Source organism: Aquarana catesbeiana, linkage group LG08 (assembly GCF_042186555.1).
Source record: "Aquarana catesbeiana isolate 2022-GZ linkage group LG08, ASM4218655v1, whole genome shotgun sequence".
Lineage (NCBI taxonomy): Eukaryota > Metazoa > Chordata > Amphibia > Anura > Ranidae > Aquarana > Aquarana catesbeiana.
The window spans coordinates 90,763,527-90,783,242 of NC_133331.1; the positions used below are offsets into that span (position 1 = coordinate 90,763,527).

Below are 19,716 nucleotides of genomic sequence, written 5' to 3' on the forward strand. Positions count from 1 at the left end.
GGATTTTTTATGATCCCCCTCAGTACCACCGACAGATCCCATGTGGGACACTTTTGTGTCTTGGGTGGTCTGTATTTTTCCACTGCTCTGCAAAAGCGAGAGACCAATGGGTCTTCTTGTAGTGTCCGTTCTAGATACACTGACAGCGCTGCTATCTGGACCTTTAGCGTACTGAGCACTAGACCTTTATCAGCACCCTGCTGTAGGAGCTCCAGAATAGTCGGTGTATCCGTCTTTTGTCTGTTATTTTCAGCACACCAGCTGTTAAATTTTCTAAGGTCTTTCTGTAGATGGCCCTGGTGTTCGGCTTCCTAGCGCTCAGAAGCGTTGCCACCACTTTATCTGAGAGTCCTTTTGATCTCAAGATGTCTTCCTCTGTAACCAGGCTGCCCATTTGAGGCTTTCTTGTCTTAGGCCTGTTAGGGGTCCCTGACACATCAGGTCGTCCCTGTGAGGAAGTAGCCACGGCTCTTTTGCTGAGAGCCAGGCCGCCCATTTGAGGCTTTCTTGTCTTAGGCCTGTTAGGGGTCCCTGACACATCAGGTCGTCCCTATGTGGAAGTAGCCACGGCTCTTTTGCTGAGAGTGAGACTGAGGAGCTGAGAGAACCAAGCTCTCTTGGGCCAATATGGTGCTATCAGTATGAGCTTGTTTTGCTCTAGTGGGAATTTCTTCATCACCCGAGGAATCAGATGTATGGGAGGGAAGGCGAAGCACATATCTTGAAATTCCATGGGTTTTGGAGTGCGTCTATCCCTAGAGGCCGGTCTTGCGGGTTTAGCAAGAATAAACACTTCACTTAAGTGTTTTTCCGGGATGCAAACAAATCTATATTTGGTACTCCCCAGCGGGCTGTCATTTCCTTGAACACCTCTGGATGTAATACCCATTCTTCTTGGGAGATCTCTTGGCAGCTGAGGAAGTCCGCCACTTGATTGTTTTCCCCCTTCAGATGAACCGCTCCCAACAACAGTAGGTTCCCTTCTGCCCATCGACATATTTGGTTGAAGATGTGGCTTAAGGAGGGGCTCCTTGTGCCCCCTTGTTGGTTCACATAAGTTACTGCCATGGAGTTGTCTGAAAGGATCAGGGTGTGATGACTTTAGTTGGTCTTGGAAGTGTTCTATGGCTTTGGCTATTGCCATAAGCTCCCTCCAATTCAAAGACGCCTGGGCTTCTTTCCTGGGACCATCTCCCATGAGCAGGTTGCCCTGCTAGGTGGGCTCCCCATCCCCAACTGCTTGCATCTGTGGTCAACTTCCGTGAGGTTGGGAAAGACCATGCCAGACCCTGGTTTCAATTTGTGTGGACCCTTCACCACCAGAGCGACCTCTTCACAGAGGTTGGGAGTAATAGCGTCCTGTCCAGATCTTCTTCTTGATTTCTTAAGAGAAAGACTTGCAGGGGCCTTAGATGATATTTGGCCCATTGTACTGCTGGTATCATTGAGGTCATCAGACCCAGAACCGACATCAGCTCCCTTATGGATATTGGGAGGTTGTTCTGTACAGTACTTACTCTCTTGACGAGGCCTTGGATCTTCTCGTCCGGTAGGAACGTCTTCTGCTCTATGGCGTTGAGCAGATATCCCAGAAATGGGACACAGGTTGGATTTTTCGATGTTTAAAATCCAGCCTAGTGACTTCAGCCATAGTTGAGCTTCTGCGGGGTCTTTTACCAGCTGTACTTCTGATGGTGCTGCGAATAGTAGGTCATCTAGGTATGGTACTACAGTCATCTTCTTCAACCTCAGAGAGGCCAGGGCTTCTGCTAGGACTTTGGTAAAGATCCTCAGTGACGAGGATAACCCGAAAGGAAGAGCCCTGCTCTGGAAATGATATTCATTTTCCTCCATCTTTACCGCCAACCTCAGGTATCTCTGGGATTCTTCTCCTATGGGAATGTAGGGATAGGCATCCCTGAGATCCATGGTCGCCATGAAAGTTCCCGGTTGAAGGATATTTTTTACTGAGAATATGGATTCCAAGCGGAATCTTTAGTATTGTATCACTTGGTTCAGGGGCTTTAGAGTTAATATCAATCAAAACTTCCCGGAAGGATTTTTGATCACAAACACGTGAGAGTAAAAACCCTTTTGTTTTTCTTCTTCTGGGACTGGAGTAAGGATTTTCTGGTTTACCATCTCCCCGGGAGAGCCCTTGCTTTTTCGGGATCCCTGGGAAGTCTTGTTAATACAAATCTCTCTGGAGGATGACAATTGAATTCCAGGGAGTAGCCCCTCGACATGAGGTCTAGAATGAATTGATTGGCTGTCATCTTCTGCCATTGAGGTAGGAAGGTAACCAGCCTTCCTCCTACTGGCGATCTGTCGTCATTGTTTTGGGGTTTGGTTAGAAGAGCCAAAGAGGACGTTACTCTTCGGCTTCTCTTTGTGACCCGTCCAGTTCTTTTTGGGGTAGTCTTTTTTTTCTAGTGGTCACTCTCTTCATCCACGAAAAAACCTTTTGTGCAGGTTTGCGCTTTTCAATCGGGAAGGTTTTCTTCCTGTCTGCCGTTCTTTCTAGGACCCCAAACAGTCTCTGGAGAATGGGAGGTTGCATAGTTTCATTTTGGATACAGGGTCCCCTGACCAGGTCTTCATCCAAACAGCCCGTCTGGCTGCCATGGCTAGGCCTCCTGATCTTGCTGCCAGTTTGACAGACTCAGCGGACGTATCTGCTATGTAGCCGACTGCTTTAGAGAGGACTGATACGGTCTTCAAAATTTCTTCCCTGGGCGTGCCATTTTTAATATGGTCTTGCAGTTGAGAGCCAAAATTCCAGATTTCTTGCCACGCAAGTGGTGGCGAGTGCCGGCTTCAGGCTGGCGACAAGCTCTCTTTAGGATAATGTCACCCCTCTCTAAAGGGGTTGTAAAGGTAAAAGTTTTTTCACCTTAATGCATTCTATGCATTAAGGTGAAAAAACATCTGACAATACTGGCCCCCCCAGCCCCCCCCGTTTTACTTACCTGACCCCTCGAAAGTCCCGCGCTCGTCCCTGACTTCCTCTTCGCCACTCAGCCTGGCCGTTGATTCGTTACAGTGGATGGATTGAAAGCAGCGCAGCCATTGGCTCACGCTGCTGTCAATCACATTCAATGACGCGGCGCGTCGGGGCCGAGTGATACAGTGAGCGGCTATAGCCGCCGGCTGTATCACGGGACCGCGCCCGCAAGCACTCAACACCATGCGAGGGAGGGATATAAAATCTTTAGTGATCCTTTAAGATGCCCCATATCTTCAAAGGCCAATGAAGATTTTTTTAGAAACTTTGGATAGTGGCGCATCAAATTTAGGATTCTTATTCCACACATCCTGTAGATCATAACTGAAAGGGAACCACTTCTTATGACTAGCCGCAAAGAAGGGCTTCTTTTCTGGGTCTGCCCACTCATTCCTCATGACGTCCGACATCACCTGGTGGACCGGGAATACTTTGGACTTTTTCTTCCCAAGACCTTGATACATCAGGTCATGTTTTGATGGAAGTTCTTTTTCTTCCTCAATCGCCAAAGTCTCATACATGGCCTCAATTAAGTCCTCTACATCTTCTAGGGACAATTTGTACTTGGGCTCCTTCTTTTCTTCTCCCCCATCCTCCTGCTCTAAATCTGAGCTGTCGGTGGCTATTGCGCTAACAGCGCTGCTACCCGCTTGTTCCCTCGATGGCTCCTGCAAACCTTAGGTGACTGATCTTGGCAAGGCTATGGGAGAGGAACCTCCAGAGGGAGTTGTTGGAGGTTTTACCTCTGCAATTTTTTAAGATCCTTAAAAGGTGGTAGCCATGTCATCCCTCACGGATCCAAAAATCTTTGTGTAAATTGTATCATACATTCTTTTAACTAGTCTGTCTATGCAAACTTGACATTGCGGTTCTGTGTATCATAAGGGCATCTTGGTAGCACATTTTCCACACTGCTACCTGGGAGTGGGCCTTGGGTCTTTAGAGGGCTTTGCCTGCCAAAACATAAAACACAGGGGCCCATGGTGGTGAGAAAAAAAAGTGACACCTAAACCTCCTGTAGTGACCCAGCCTGCTAGGGACCACCACCGACTAGCCTGCTTTTCCCTATATGGACAAAACAAGGTCACCCACTGGTGCCTACCTGTGTCCAGTTGGTGCCTGCATCCATGGGAGCCTGGGCAGATGAGAGGTCATCTTCCTAATCCATCCTGGAACCTTTGCGATGAATCGAAGACTCCTGCAGCCGTGTCCATGCCAAAAACGGCACCAGCCGGCCATTCCTGCTCTCCGCTCCTTTAAGTAGCCAGACCAGCTTCCCCGGCGTACGCCCATGATGTCGTCCACCCCCGGAAGTGACACTCCACGTCTTCCGGGTCAAACAGCCTCCGGCCGCGGGTACCCCCCCCCCCCCTCTGCCGGAGCCAGTCAAGGGGACGATGTATCGGCGCCTATCTCCGTGCCTGAGCTCAGGGAGAGCTGAAACCTGGGACACCCCTGCCCACTGCTAAGGAGTGTTGCCCATGGCCGCATACCCATCCTCCTCCACACCAGTACAACGGCTCCGGTAAGGTCCACTGACCGACCCCCTGCCGCTCAGATGCTCCACTCCAGTCCACACTGCCTGTGCTATGGTTGCTGCACCTGCAGGACCCCTGTCCTGATCAACCCTTGGGAGATGTTGCCAAAGGACCTGAGGGGCGCCATGTCTCCTCCGGACGGAGGAAACACCAAGAGTGAACAGGGACCTGAGGGACCGCCTTTTAAAGAAATAAATTGGCAATGTGTTTCCTGTGTGTGAGAAGGAGCTCCATCTCTCAAGGGCTGACCTGAAAGACGACTGGGGGAAAGATGACATTACTATCATCATTCACTTGACAGACACAGCTAGACCATCCATAAAGGAGCCAACTCATTAGGAGTATGAGGAAGCTGCTAATAAGCAGTCATTAACTTTGTGTATGCGACATCCAGGGTGGAACATTTATGAAACCCCCACCCATAGATTAAATTAATTTTCAGTAATCTAATTTATACACATATAGCATAAAAAGCCATCCCATATGTCAGGGGTGTCCAAACTTTTTTCAAAGAGGGCCAGACTTGATGAAGGGAACATGCATGAGGGCTGACCATTTTGCCTGACATTCTTTGAACCACTAAAATTCGGTCTAAGTGTGTTCGTCCGAGCACTAATACACTGCCCAACAAGAATTCTCTTGCCTTTGTGGCTGTGTGTGGTGAAGAGATGAGCTTGGGCGTGTTATTTGAATATACAGTGGAACCTTGGATTACGAGCATAATCCGTTCCCGGAGAACGCTTGTAATCCAAAGCACTCGCATATCAAAGTGAATTTCCCCATAGAAGAAGTCAATGGAAACAAAGATAATTTGTTCCGCATTGACTTCTATTGCATGCAATACTGCATGTGGCCAGAAGTGGGGGGGGGGGGGGGGGGGGGGTGCGCCAGAGAGCCTCAGAAATACTCGGGGACAGCTTGGCTGAACTCGGAAACCCTCAGGAACGGAGTATTTCCGAGCGGCTCCGAACCGCTCCGAGTGTCACTGGCGCTCCGGCACCTCTGGCCAAATGCGCTACTGCACACCCCATTAGCTTGAATTCTGCTCGTTTTGCGAAACAACACTCGCAAACCGAGTCAGGATTTTTTTTTTTTAAAGTTGTTCGTCTCTCAAAATGCTTGTTAACCGCGTTACTTGTTAACAGCTTGCCGACTGGCTCACGCCGATATACGTCGGCAGAAGGGCACGTACAGGCAGATTAACGTACCTGTACGTTGCCCTTTACGAAGTGGTTTGCGGGAGCGCATGCGCCGCCGCGACCTCCGTGAATGTGAGCGCAGGGATACCCACAATCTTCTCAGAGAGAGGAAGAACGGGGAAATGCTAATGTAAACAAGCATTTTTACGTTCTGCCTAGTGACAGGACACTGATCACAGCTCCCTGTAATCGGGAGCGGTGATCAGTGTCGTGTCACACATAGCCACGCCCCCCCAAGTTAGAATCACTCCCGAGGACACACTTAACCCCTACACTGCCCCCTAGTGGTTAACCTCTTCACCGCCAGTCACATTTACACAGTAATCAATGCATTTTTAATTGCACTGATCGCTGTATAAATGTGATTGGTCCCAAAATCGTGCCAAAAGTGTCCGATCTGTCCACCATAATGTCACAGTCACGATAAAAAAAAAAAAAAAAAAAAAAAAAAAAATCGCTGATCGCCGCCATTACTAGTAAAAAAAAAAAATATGAATAAAAATGCCATAAAACTGTCTCCTATTTTGTAGATGCTATAACTTTTGCGTAAACCAATCAATGAACACTTATTGCGATTTTTTTTACCAAAAATATGTAGAAGAATACGTATCGGCCTAAACTGAGAAAAAAAATGTTTTTTATATATTTTTTTGGGGATATTATAGCAAAAAGTAAAAAATAATGTGTTTTTTTCAAAATTGTCGCTATTTTTTTGTTTATAGCGCAAAAAATAAAAACCGCAGAGGTGATCAAATACCACCAAAAGAAAGCTCAATTTGAATGGAATAAAAGACTTCAATTTTGTTTGGGAGCCACGTCGCACAACCGCGCAATTGTCAGTTAAAGCGCCGCAGTGCCGAATCGCAAAAAGTGCTCTGGTCTTTGGGCAGCCAAATGCTCCGGGGCTTAAGTGGTTAACCAAGGTTCCACTGTATATATATCTCTTTTGTGGCCCCCAATGAATCCCCGAGTGCCGCTCAGGACTAAGGATGAGCTTGGGGCATGTTATTTGGATATACCGTATTTATCAGGGTATAACACGCACAGGCGTATAACACGCACCTTCACTTTAAGAGGGAAGTTTCAGGGAAAAAAAATAAAGAACTGTGAAGAAAAATAGGAGTCAGTGCCCATCATTTAGTGCCAATCTGCAGCCTCACCAGTGCCTGGGGGCCACAAAAGATATATATATCCAAATTACCAGGGGGGCTGTATTAAACTGGAACGCAGGCCGGACTTTGGACATGCCTGCCATATGTGGATCAGAGATTGTGTAAAATTCATTCCCACTTGAGAAATTTTTGCAAACAGTCTGTCCTAACCACAGTGTATGAGAGGCACCACTTTGAATTTTATATTGAGTATATAGTGAACTCCTCTGTGAATGGATGTATAATTTTTTACAGTTACTACTCTACACGTAGGGGTGAAATTTTTAAACTAGCTGTTCATTATAGGGGATTTGATATCATACAATATATACAGTACTGCAATATTAAAGTAATACTAAAGCGAAAAACGTTTACCTTAATGCATTCCTTTCATTAAAGTAAAAAACATTTTCTATTTCTCTGACCCCTCCTTCCCTGTGTGAAGGAATTAGAGGAGGGGGGGGGGGAATAGATCCAGCACTGTGCAGGGCTGCGTCTCTTCTCCCCTCTCTTCCTCTTCAGAAAGCATGTGAGCAACGAACCATTGGCTTCTGCTGCTGTCAATCAAATGCAGTAGGGAGGACATGGGGGGCTAAGTCCCGCTGTGTAAGAGGAGGAGCCAGGATCGCCGCCGAGCACCCGAAAAAAAAGAGAATCAGGGCTGGTAAGTATAACATGTTTGTTATTTTAATTAGAAAAAATAAAATTTGACTTCAGTAAAGCTTTAAAGTTCTTTAAACTTATTGGTGAGAAGAGGGACACTTGTATGTGGAAGGAAGGCTGCAATCTTCCTCCCACTGACAAATATCAGGGTATTTATTTACCATAGTAGTCAGTTAAGAAATGCCCCTTTGTGAGGTCTGTGCCTCCTTGTCGTGATAAACCCAGCTTACCTTTTTATTGTGCTGGTATCTAAGGGATTAAGGGCTCATTCACACTATAGTACATGCACCAGTGTGTGCATAACACTCTGCCATGTGCTTTTTTTTACTTGCACTGTGCTGCAATGCATTTTTAACGCACACACACACACACTGCAGTTTTATTGACTTTTTTTTCTTTTGTTTCTTGCAGCGCTTTGCAACTTGATGCCATCTATCCTAGCATCCTAAAGTTGCAACGTGATGTTATATGTCCTGTGTCCTAGTGTTCTTTTATCTCAACTTTTTTACCATCACTTTAATGTCACAATGTTGCCAGCAATAACTTTAGGTGAACTGCGGTGCATTACGGAGGAATTCAGCATGTCTGCATTTTTACGTAACAGACTGCAACCTACCTCAAAGCAGTGCTGTGGCATGAACTGTGCAGATCAGCGCAGTTAAGCCGAACTGCTGTAAAGGAGCCCTAGCTGTAAACTGAGTTTCAAACTGTGGTTCTCATTCTGTTCTTTGGGGCCGTTTACACCTTTGCATTTTCCTGCAGTGCAATTTTGGAAGCGTTGCGCAGGCACTGCTTTAAGTGCACGATGATGCAATTTTGAGTAGAACATCAAAAAGGCATCTACGTGTTTATTGACATGTTTTGTAGCATGACAACAAGACACCTCCTCCTAGCAACATCTACTCTACAGGCTGCACATAACAAGGAAGTGAAAAGAGCACAGCATGGTTGACACAGAAGAGCTAACCCAGCTGGTGAGGACAAAACTTTTCCTCTATGATCCATCTGAAAAGGACTGCACCAAAATGAGAGTAGGACATTTCTTGTGAGGTGTATGAGATTTGGGACAATTACACGACCACAAAGAAAGAAAGCAAACAGAATTTTCTCTCGACTTCAATACATATGCCAATGTATGCTTATTCAAATTAAATTTCTGCATGCAAGCATTCTTACTCGATTGTCGTTGCAAAAAATCTTTTATAGCTTGCCATTGGCCGAAACCAAAAAAGCTTGAAATATGAAAATGCATTAAAATGCACTTAGATGCATGTGAAAACCTAAAGAAGAACAGCACAGATGTGAACCTAGCCTTATATACAGTAGGCATAAATATGCTGAATAACTTTAAAAAACAGTTATAAAAGTTCTATTTTAATTTAAAGAACATTAAGAATATTTTATAAAATAAGTAAGAAGTGAAAGAATCTGTACTGCCAATAGAAATCAGATTCTAGCTCACAGTCTTCTACTGCAGATTTCAGAATTAAAAATGTGACCTTTTTTAAGGACAGCACTTATTTTTACTTTGCTTCCTTTAAAAAAAAAAAACTAAGATACACTATACCCAGTTATCCAGTGAGTTTATTACAAACACAGTTTATATATAAAACTGCAGTAGATTAAAGATGATCTTTAGGCAGATTAAAAAAAAGCCATCATTTTAACATTAAAAAGCATTAAATGTGTTTTAGGATGGGGGTGGACAGAACACTGAACCAATCATGACTCTACTATTTTGCATAATGCTGCTTACAGAGGGGGAAACCAAAAGGTATGACTAAAACAAAGTCACTGTCCAATCACAGGCTATGGAACAGCCAACTTTGTTTAACAGCTGTGAATTAAGAGGGAGGCTCAGGACCTGATTGTCATGCACAGAACTAGCTAAGCAGAACTGCAAAGCCTTTGAAAGGCAAAGCTGTTCACATATATGTACAGTGTATTACAAATGTGTATTTTGCCTGGCATTCAGCTTTACACATGCTGTAGAGATAAACAGCTATAAACATACTTTTAAAACATTCCACATATCTTTAAAATATGTGTTTGTGATTTAGGAAATGTATACACCCAAAAATTTGGTTACGGGTGGATACCGATGAGTTGAATCAACCACTCAATCCTTTGTGTGTGCTGCCTGCAGCCCCGGCTTTTCTGCGTGTGTTGTCGCAGCTCCTCATCTCCTCTGTGTGCACCTCCAAAGTTCCTTCTCCTTTAAAGTGCACTGTCAAAGCCCAAGTGTGCACTGTCAAAGCCCCAGTCTCCTCTGCGCCCGCCGTCGCAGACCCCCTCTCCTCTGCCCCCGCCATTGCAGACCCCTCATCTTTGCGCGCGCCATCACAGACCCTTCTCGTTTGCGTGTGCTGCCAAAGCTCGTGCATCAGTGTGCACTGTCACTGCCTTTCTTCTCTGCCTTGTCACTCAAAAGTTGCAGACCCCCTCTCCTCTGCGCCCGTCGTCACAGACCCCTCATCTTTGCGTGCTCCGTCGCAGACCCCCTCATCTTCGCGCGCACCGTCACAGACCCCCTCATCTTCGCGCGCACCGTCACAGACCCCCTCATCTTCGCGCGCACCGTCACAGACCCCCTCATCTTCGCGCGCACCGTCACAGACCCCCTCATCTTCGCGCGCACCGTCACAGACCCCCTCATCTTCGCGCGCACCGTCACAGACCCCCTCATCTTCGCGCGCACCGTCACAGACCCCCTCATCTTCGCGCGCACCGTCACAGACCCCCTCATCTTCGCGCGCACCGTCACAGACCCCCTCATCTTCGCGCGCACCGTCACAGACCCCCTCATCTTCGCGCGCACCGTCACAGACCCCCTCATCTTCGCGCGCACCGTCACAGACCCCCTCATCTTCGCGCGCACCGTCACAGACCCCCTCATCTTCGCGCGCACCGTCACAGACCCCCTCATCTTCGCGCGCACCGTCACAGACCCCCTCATCTTCGCGCGCACCGTCACAGACCCCCTCATCTTCGCGCGCACCGTCACAGACCCCCTCATCTTTGCGCGCACCGTCACAGACCCCTCTCCTCTGCGTGCGCCATCACAGACCCCTCTCCTTTGCGTGTGCTGCCAAAGCTCCTTGCATCAGTGTGCACTGTCACTGCCTTTCTTCTCTGCCTTGTCACTCAAAAGTTTATTATGGAATCACCTTCTTCTGAGCAGCATGGTTGAACAGCGGTGGGGGGACTGGGCAAGTTCTCGATCGGGCTAGCTTAGCAGCCAATGCACAAGTTAGAACTGTAGAATATGTTCCATGCACTTGGCCCCCAGGGGGATTCAAAAATTATGGTACAGAGATCCTGGTTACAGGGTGGATTAGCATGTCCTTATCTTTACAAATATTTTTTGGCCGCTATGCTAATGCATGCCCACTACTGGCTTATAGCAGATGACTCCAATGCTGCAGTAGATTTGGAAGCATCCTATGTGGGTTCCTATGTGGCCCTTAAAAATCTTATATATAGGGGTTCAACTACGTCTCTTCCTCTGACAGCGGCAATGAAGGCTGTCCTGCGGGTATGGTCAATGGCTCGGACAGAGCGACCCATCCCCCTTGGGCATGTCTCCCACCCAAATACTCCGCTGTGGCACAACCCATCCATATCAGAACTTGCCTCAATACCTGAACACCAGATCTGGCCGGTAAAAGGCATTAAAAACCTGGATCAAATTTGTTCAGGAGGGGAATTGAGGACCTTTGATGCCCTGAAAGCACATTTTGAGCTCACCAATATATATATATATATATATATATAATTTTTTTTTTTTTTTTAGATGATATTTGCTACTCAGGCATGCATTTCATACCCAATTTCAAAGGTCATTGGTAGCCTTTTATACCTCTACCCTTTAACTAAGCCCCTCTCAAATATATATACGGCTATGCTCCCCTCGGTCCACTTAGGACTTGAAAATCTTAGGTCTAGATGGATATTAGATTTTCCTAGGTTAGATGAGGACTAGAAGGAGCTGTGGGAATGTTTCTTTTTGCAGCTGATTTCGGCTAGGGATAGACTTCTTCTCCAATTTAAAATTCTACACAGAATTTATCTCACACCTGCATGACTACACAGAATATATCCCTCCTTCGATGCGGTGTGCTGGCGGTGCTCCACAGACTCTGTGGATTTCATCCATATTTTCTGGCTTTGTCCCAATGTTCAAGTGTTTTGGGCAGGTGTCATAGCGTTCATCTACTCAGTGACCACTATACAGATACCTCAGATAGTAGAGGTCTGTCTGCTGGGTCTGGTGGAGCTCCTAGCTCACCGCAGAGCCCCAAGAACCCTGCTGTGCCTGCTGCTATTTTATGCAAGAAAGCTTATAGTGCTCCAGTGGAAATCTTCATCTGCTCCCAATTTAACACAATAGAATCAATTACCATATTTATCTGTTTTATTTGTATAACACGCACAGGCGTATAACACGCACCCCAATTTTAGGAGGGAAGTTTAAGGAAAAAAAAACCTTATATTTTAAATAAAAAATTTTGAAGCAAAATTAGGGTCACCGCTCATCAATGCACCCTGTTCAGTGCCCATCTGCAGCCATTAAATTGACCAACAATGCAGCCTGTTCAGTGCCCATCTGCAGCCTCACCTTTCCCATCATTGCAGCCTCGCCAGTGTTGGATTATCCCTGCTGTCTCTGAGGGAAGAGAAGGAACGAACGCCGCTGAATTACACAGAGCCGCGATCTCCTGCGTATCCGGCGCCCCGTCACTCACAGCCACGCCTCCTGACCCTGCTCATATGATAGACAAAACAGTGGCCCAATGCGGGGCCAGGAGGCGTGGCCCCGCTCGCTCCTCTTCCCTCGGAGACAGCAGGGATCGGTGTATAACACGCACCCACGATTTTCCCCTGATTTTAAGGGGAAAAAAGTGCATGTTATATGCCAATACGGTAACTCTCAGCTACCCTTGTACAAAGCCACATATCTCTCAAGGGGATGACCTAAAACATGTCACAAAGTGTGGGATATTTGGATTGATGCCCCCCCTGTACCAATGCAAACCTAGGGCCGTCAGATTAGATAGCTCGACCCCTGTGCCTTAACCACTTCAAAACCAGGCACTTGTACAACACCTTCCAGCCCAGGCCAATTTTCAGCTTTCAGCGCTGTCGCAATTTGGATGACAACTGCGCGGTCATGCAATACTGCACCCAAACAAATTTTTTATCATTTTGTTCCCACAGACAGAGCTTTCTTTTGGTGGTATTTGATCACCTCTGTGATCTTTATTTTTTGAGCAATAAAAAAAGACCGAAAGTTTAGAAAAGAAAAAAGTTTTTCTTTGTTTCTGTTAAAATTTTTTGTACATAAGCAAGTTTTCTTCTTCAATGACGGGCACTGATGAGATGGCACTGATAGGTGGCACTGGTATGCGACACTGGTGGGCACTCATAGGCAGCACTGATGGGTATTTATGGGTGGCACTAATAGGAGGGCACCGATGGTCATTGATGGGCATGGATGGGCACTGATGACACTGATGGGTGGTATTGCTGGGCATCACTTGTCTATACTGATCCATAATGTTGCCAGTCAGTGCCCATTTGTGGGCACTGATTGGCATGTATTGGGTATATTTTTTTTATGGGTGTAATGGTGTGTCAGACTGACACACCACACCACCGATCTTCGCGATGTGCGTCCCCACGGGCACGAGGCGGCTGTTATCCTGCTGGACGTCATATGACGCTCAGTCAGGATAACTGAACCACCGCCGGTCGTTATTTTGCTATAGCCCGGGCGGGAAGTGGTTAAACTAATGTAAGAGCAGGCACTACGGACTATACTGGATTTGAAATTTATTGGGTGCAGATTTTCATACTTTACCTAGTCCATACTTTAGACTCTGAATAAGCAAATCTCAACATTTTAGTAAAAATCCTTAAGTGGCTAAAGGAGTGTACTACCGGTTTATTGCCAGTTAGGGCATTAGAGTTGTTTGTTGAATGTATGTACCTTTTCTTTTACGTATATGTACTGAGCATGGGTATGCCCATTAGGCACTATTTTGTTTCTACGTTTTTCTTTAAAAAAAAAAAAAAAAAATGATGGCGATACTTCTTTAAAGCAGTATCAAACCCAAAATTTAATATATTGCAGGTTACCAAACCTTAAATGTGGTGGCTGCATTATTTTTCCTTTTCTTTTCCTGGTTGTCCAGCCAATAACATACTTCCTGTCTTAGGGTGTCTCCACTCTGGATGAAGGAGCAAAATAGACACCTTTGGAAAACAGCATTATTAAATTAAACGCTACATTATACCAAACTTCAGCTAACAACTTTTAAGAAGCTACAGCTAAATGTTTTCTTCCTATTGGGATAACGGTTTTACATAAATAAAAGCTGATCATTTTAAGCACACCTGTACATGTTAAAGTGGAACTAAGGCTTCTCTCGATCAACATTATTTTTAATGCATCTGCTACTAGCCTTAGTGAATAGATACTGTATATTATATTTACTTGTTTTTAAGTTTTTGGGTATTTTTTTTTTTTTACATTTCTTCAGTTGCTTCCTGGTTTCAGGCCTAGGCCAAAATAATGTAATACATCACAGAAGTCTTCATTACCATTTCATCTTGAGGGGCTTTCTAAGCTAATCACACCCCCTACCTGCATGCCTAAGAAAAGGGGAGATGGATTCCAGGAAGTAGATGCTACATGAATCAGCTGCCCTTACTCAAGATTGCCACTGATAGAATTGCTAGGGGATGTTTTTCAAAGTGATTTCTCAACAAAATAAAGCTTAGAGCCATAGATTGCTTGGGTTTGCATAATTAAAATCCATTAATTAAATAGCATTTTCAGTTTGTGGTGCTCACATACAGTTTAGTTCCGCTTTAAATAGTTCGTCTCAACCCTCTAACTGACACTTTTTATGGACAGCTTGGTCTGTTTAAAGAAATTGAAAAATAAACTGGCTGGCCAGATCAATAGGTGAAAAGAAAAAAAAAAAGAAAAAACTAAAAAAGAAAACTAAAGCAGCCACCACATCTAATAATTGGTAGGCTGAAATATTATAAATATCTGTCTTTGGGTTAAATACTGCTTTAAGCCTGTGGTTCTTGGGTGTTTGTACCAATGTATTCTTGTGCTAAGAAAATATCGTATTTTTATAAATGAGATTCTTTTTAGCATTTTTGTACATACAGCACTGTTGTTGCTTCTTTGTGCCAAGATATAAATTTAGAAATCTGTGAGTGGGTCACATGATGCATATTATATAACCTCCTGTTTACCAGAATACTGACAGATTGAGCGGCTAGTACGAGATTTTGTTATGTCATGTGGAGAAATAATATGTAAGAGATGAAAGTGCATCTTCCGTAATCCATCAAAATTGAGCACAAGCCTGTGTAGTCAAGTCATATGCTACTCAATAGTTTTGTTCCTCATCAGAATTATTTTCAATTTTTCAGAAAAAGATGGGCCTCTGACTCAGTCAACTATGCAATGCAAGCACCAGTTAATCCTTACAGAGCACAGTGGTAATACTCAATGGTTGGCTATTTTTTAGCATAAGCATATTGTTAGTGGTGGATGCCTGGGAGAATATATGGTTGCAAGGAAATACGCATCAATAACTTTTTTTAAAAAGGCAATAGCACTGTTTACTTATGATAAAGTTTCTTTGAACATCTTTTAAGGAAAAACTCTACAATGGTGAGATGTAAAATGCTTTGCGAGGAACGCGGACTGAGTGACGCACTTGGCTAGGTATCCTGGTTTGAAAACTGTGTTGTCATTGGTTCCTGCACTTTGCTCTGCATGGTTTGATATGAAGTATTCAGCCTATGGGATCAGCTAACCTTCATTCAAACAATGTATAGGGAGCAGAAGCTGTGAGCAAATTAGAGCAGCCGGTGACAGTCTGAGCGGAATAGAGCACAGTGCACATTACCACAGTTATTCCAGGGCACTCCTCATTACAACATTGTAAAGGTTTTTTTCACCACTGAGGGCTGGGATCATTGTTTCCCTCCCCCTGGGTGGGTTGGACTATCCCTATTGGAGCCACCTTACTTTCAGGTTGTGGTTCGGACCCAACAACCTATAAGTGTTATTGATGTTAATATAATTTTTACCTTGTGAGTTGTTTTCCCTGGATTGCATTCAGCCACTCCTATGCTTATGGCATCCGGGGTAATTAGCCTCCCCGGCCCCTTGGTTTTCTGAAGGGTGCATGGAGGTCTGTCCTTTGCTTTGCCTGAGCTTGGAATGTAGGCTTGCTCCTTATAGGTCTCCCCTTTTCCCTTTTTTGGCTGTTTTCTAAGGTGTGATCATCACTTTTCCTTTACTTTGATGCCTCCGTTGGATTTCAATATCCTGGGGTTCTTTTGTATGTTGAAAGGCCAATACAAGTCTTGTGGATGATTGATGGTATAGAGGAATCTTTGCTCAAATCATTGTATTTTTGACATGTAAGTCTCTTGTATATTCTGACAGATATTTTTCATACATCCTGTCAGTCTTGTTATGTGGTTATTTTTATATTCTATTTATACTGTATTTTACATTTCAGAAGTGGCAAATTGTCCCTGATGAAGATTGGATTTACATATTTCGAAACACGTTGGATTCTCACTCATGGATGATGCTCATTTATGTAGTGGGATCTCTTTGCCACCACTGTTAATTTTGAATACAATATCTTTGTTATTTATGTGATTGTCTTTGTTAAAAGTCTGGTTTTTAAATATTTTGTACCAATAAAATTCAATATTTTATCATAATTTTTATCCATTCAATAATTGCCCTTAAAATCACATTTTTTGAGGTTTCTTTTTCTCTTTAAACATTGTAAAGGTCCTCGTTAACACCATACTGTAGTCTTCAAGATTTAAAAAAGGGTTCTTTCACACGGGCGGACTCCGCCAGCGGAACTGCCTGCTTAACAGGGGATCTGTCTTCTGATCCCTGCTGAGCAGGTGGACAACAGGTCAGACACAGCCCACTTTCCTCTATGGGCATTCAGGTGTAAACAGACTTCCTGTCCATTTACATCTGACTGTCATCCAATCTGCCAGACGGATGGGGAACAGATCCTCTATCCATGTGGTTTTTAGCAGACAGGATCAGATGTCAGCGGGTATAAACAGACACATGTCTGTTTACATCTGCCACTCCATAGAGGGCAATGGATGGTCCAATCTGATCCGTCTAAAAAACTGACAGGCGGAATCAATTGGACCACCCATGTGAAAGAGCCCTAAGAGAAATGTGAACATCAGACAAGATGTTGAAAGGAGAACTACCAAGAGATATACCAACTGAGCAGATTGATTCTTCCCCCATAAACGATCATCCAGTGGATATCTGGAGAGGAGAGTCTGCATAGACATATAATTATTGCCTAATCTAATCATAACAAGCCAGTTCATGCAGACAGCTTATGTTTGCAAGTGTTAAAGTCTAGCTCCAGGTTTGGTAGACGCTGCACTGGAGAAGCCCCCAACAGTCTAATTTTTTTTGTATATGAACCTTTTCTGGAGCTGTCTTTGGTACAATCACATGACGTCCTGAGTTCTGACTTTCCTGCGTCGGCAGCACACTGTCTTCAATAGAGCAAAGAATAGAGGGGTATGATGTCATGTCACGTAGGGACATGGACGCCGTTTTCTGCATCAGTCTCTTTTAAACCATGTGCGGCTTTATAATGCACCCGGGGTGTCAGACACCCTATTCTCAAAGGAAGTGGAGGCCACTTCCCAGAGGATGGATGGTGGCTGGAACTGGATGAGAATGCAATGTGCAGCGTGAAGCATGGAGAGAGAGAGAGAGATTGGGACTTTTTGTTTAAATTAATTTTTTTCTTTACATTGTTAGTGGAGTTGGACTTTAAAACAGTGGCATATTCTTTACCTGGTAAATTGAACAGGGTATTGAGGATGTAGAAGCGATCTGTGTCATCTCTCTGAATAAATTTATTTGGGTACTGTTCCCTTATTTCAGGTCTGTGGAGAAAAGAAAAAAGGTTTCTTTTTTTATTAACAATTCCACCTGCTACACTGTAACACATTTTGCTGCTAGCTACACTTCCATGGAAACAGTGAAATCAACCAAGGGGAAGAAACACATTCTCACAGCGCTATCATATTTCCATTGGGAAACGATACATAAGCTATACATTGTTCTTCACAAGGAACACAACACAAAAAAATGTAGCTAACAATAAAAACCATTTCATAAACTTAACCGTAGGGTAGTGACTGCAAATGTGACTTGACCCTCCAGACATAAACAGGTTAAAGCTGCGATCATTACAGCTTTACTAGCAATATTCAGGCAGTGTACAGGTCAGCCTCACCCAAAACTAAAATGTTAGCTTTCCATTTTCACGTGCAAGCATAATGACATGATGGATTCTAATATCTCTGAAGGATTTCCAAGGTGAGATACTGTATGTCCCTCAAAATTTCCAGTTCTACGCAAGTGCCAAGAACATTAGAAAGCCACATGGTCTGGCAGTTCTATGGTATGGTGTTGGCTTGAAGATTCTCCATAAGTTACATTTTTATAAAAGTGCACCTTCAATTTAGGACATAGCGTGCACAACTATGCATATACTCAACTGTGAATGATCCTGCTTAAAGTGGTTCTAAAGCCTAATTTTTTATTTTTTTTTTTACCTTAAAGTATTTCTTGCATTTAAAAGGTAAATCTTCAGGCACTGGTTTTGGCCCCTCAACCCCCCCCCCCCCCTTACTTACCTGAGCCCTCATTCATTCCACCTTTGCAGCTCCTCTCTCCCCTCACTTCCATGTCTCAATGGCTTTTACTGGGGCACCGGGAGCCATCGGCTCATGCATCTGTCATTCAAAGCCAGCGATGAGAGGGGGGGGTCCCGCTGTCTGTGTCAATGGATGCAGCAGCAGAGCGCGGGAGCAAGCCTGCACGAGCGCACTGGATAGAGAGGAGGGGTCAGGAGCACTGGTGGGGGACCCAAGAAGAGGTGGTTCAGAGACGTTCTGTGCAATTGCATTGCACAGAGCAGGTAAGTATAGAGATTTTCGTTATTTTTTTTTTTTTTTTATTTCCTTTACAACTACTTTAAAGCGTATGTCAAGCTAAAATAAAAAAAAATAAAAAAAAACACATGAATTACATATCTGCAATACATGCACATTTCCCCATATTTATTCCCCTTTAGCAAGTAAAGAAGAATAGGTGTGGATCTGACAAAAATGAAAACACACAGTATTTTTGGAGGCTGAGTGGTGTCAACCCTGCCCAATGTCTTTTGCTAAACTACTCAGCCCTATTATCTATGTTACTGTACACAACATAAACAGCAATCATTTTGTAGTCCTAATACAACTAACTGGGCTAATTGGACTTCATCAGATAAAGAAAATGTGCACAAGAAGCTGGACAGCTCTGAATTTCTGATATATCAACTTTCATTAGGTTTGTTTGCTATCCCCCTGAATAAAACACATTCAATGGAATATTGAACAGACCTAATTGGACCTAAATGGAGCAAATAAGAGAAGAGCACTGTTAGTGGGATATAGAATTCTTATGCATCACTAGAGAGGTCACTAGTAAGGAAGGAAGGAGGCCTCGATTCCTTCGTATTCCCTTATATAGCTATTTTGTTAGACCTCATTTAGAATATGGTTTCCATAGCTGGAGATTGTTACATAAACTGGCCAAAGGTGGATTAAACGTCGGCTGGTTCAGCAGGGACCGAACGGAATTTGATCCATCTACAGTATAGGCAGGTTAGTTTTACTGAAGTCAATCTAATCAGCCTATAGCCACTAACAATGATTATTTTGAAGGCCCCCCACCGACAGAACACAATAGCTCTGCAGATGCGATTCTCCCAACAAAACTGACTGTTTGAAGGGGAAATTGAGCAATTTTCTTTCCTTACACCCAGAAATTGTATAATCTATGCCTTGCTTTACACAAAAGCTATTGATAAGATATAATGAGTCCAGAGACTGGTAACAAAAATGATAAAATGTCTGGGGGATAAAAACACATCAGGAAAGACTTCAGGAACTTAAAGTGATTGTAAAGTCGTTTTTTCCCCTATAAAAATAACAAACATGTTATACTTACCTGCTCTGTTGCAGTGAATTTGCACAGAGCAGCCCAGATCCTCCTCTTCTCAGGTCCC

General features: G+C 44.2%; 1 protein-coding gene across 4 annotated transcripts in view; it reads right to left on the reverse strand.

Moving 5' to 3' along the window:
* The window catches only part of NT5C2 (5'-nucleotidase, cytosolic II), a 252,325-nt gene that overhangs the window by 45,398 nt on the left and 187,211 nt on the right, over window positions 1–19,716 (reverse strand). For all 4 annotated transcript variants that reach the window (XM_073596131.1, XM_073596132.1, XM_073596130.1 and 1 more), the window contains one exon: window positions 17,451–17,542. In XM_073596131.1, coding sequence (XP_073452232.1) covers window positions 17,451–17,542 — 92 coding nt within the window. The remainder of the gene's footprint in view (window positions 1–17,450; window positions 17,543–19,716) is intronic.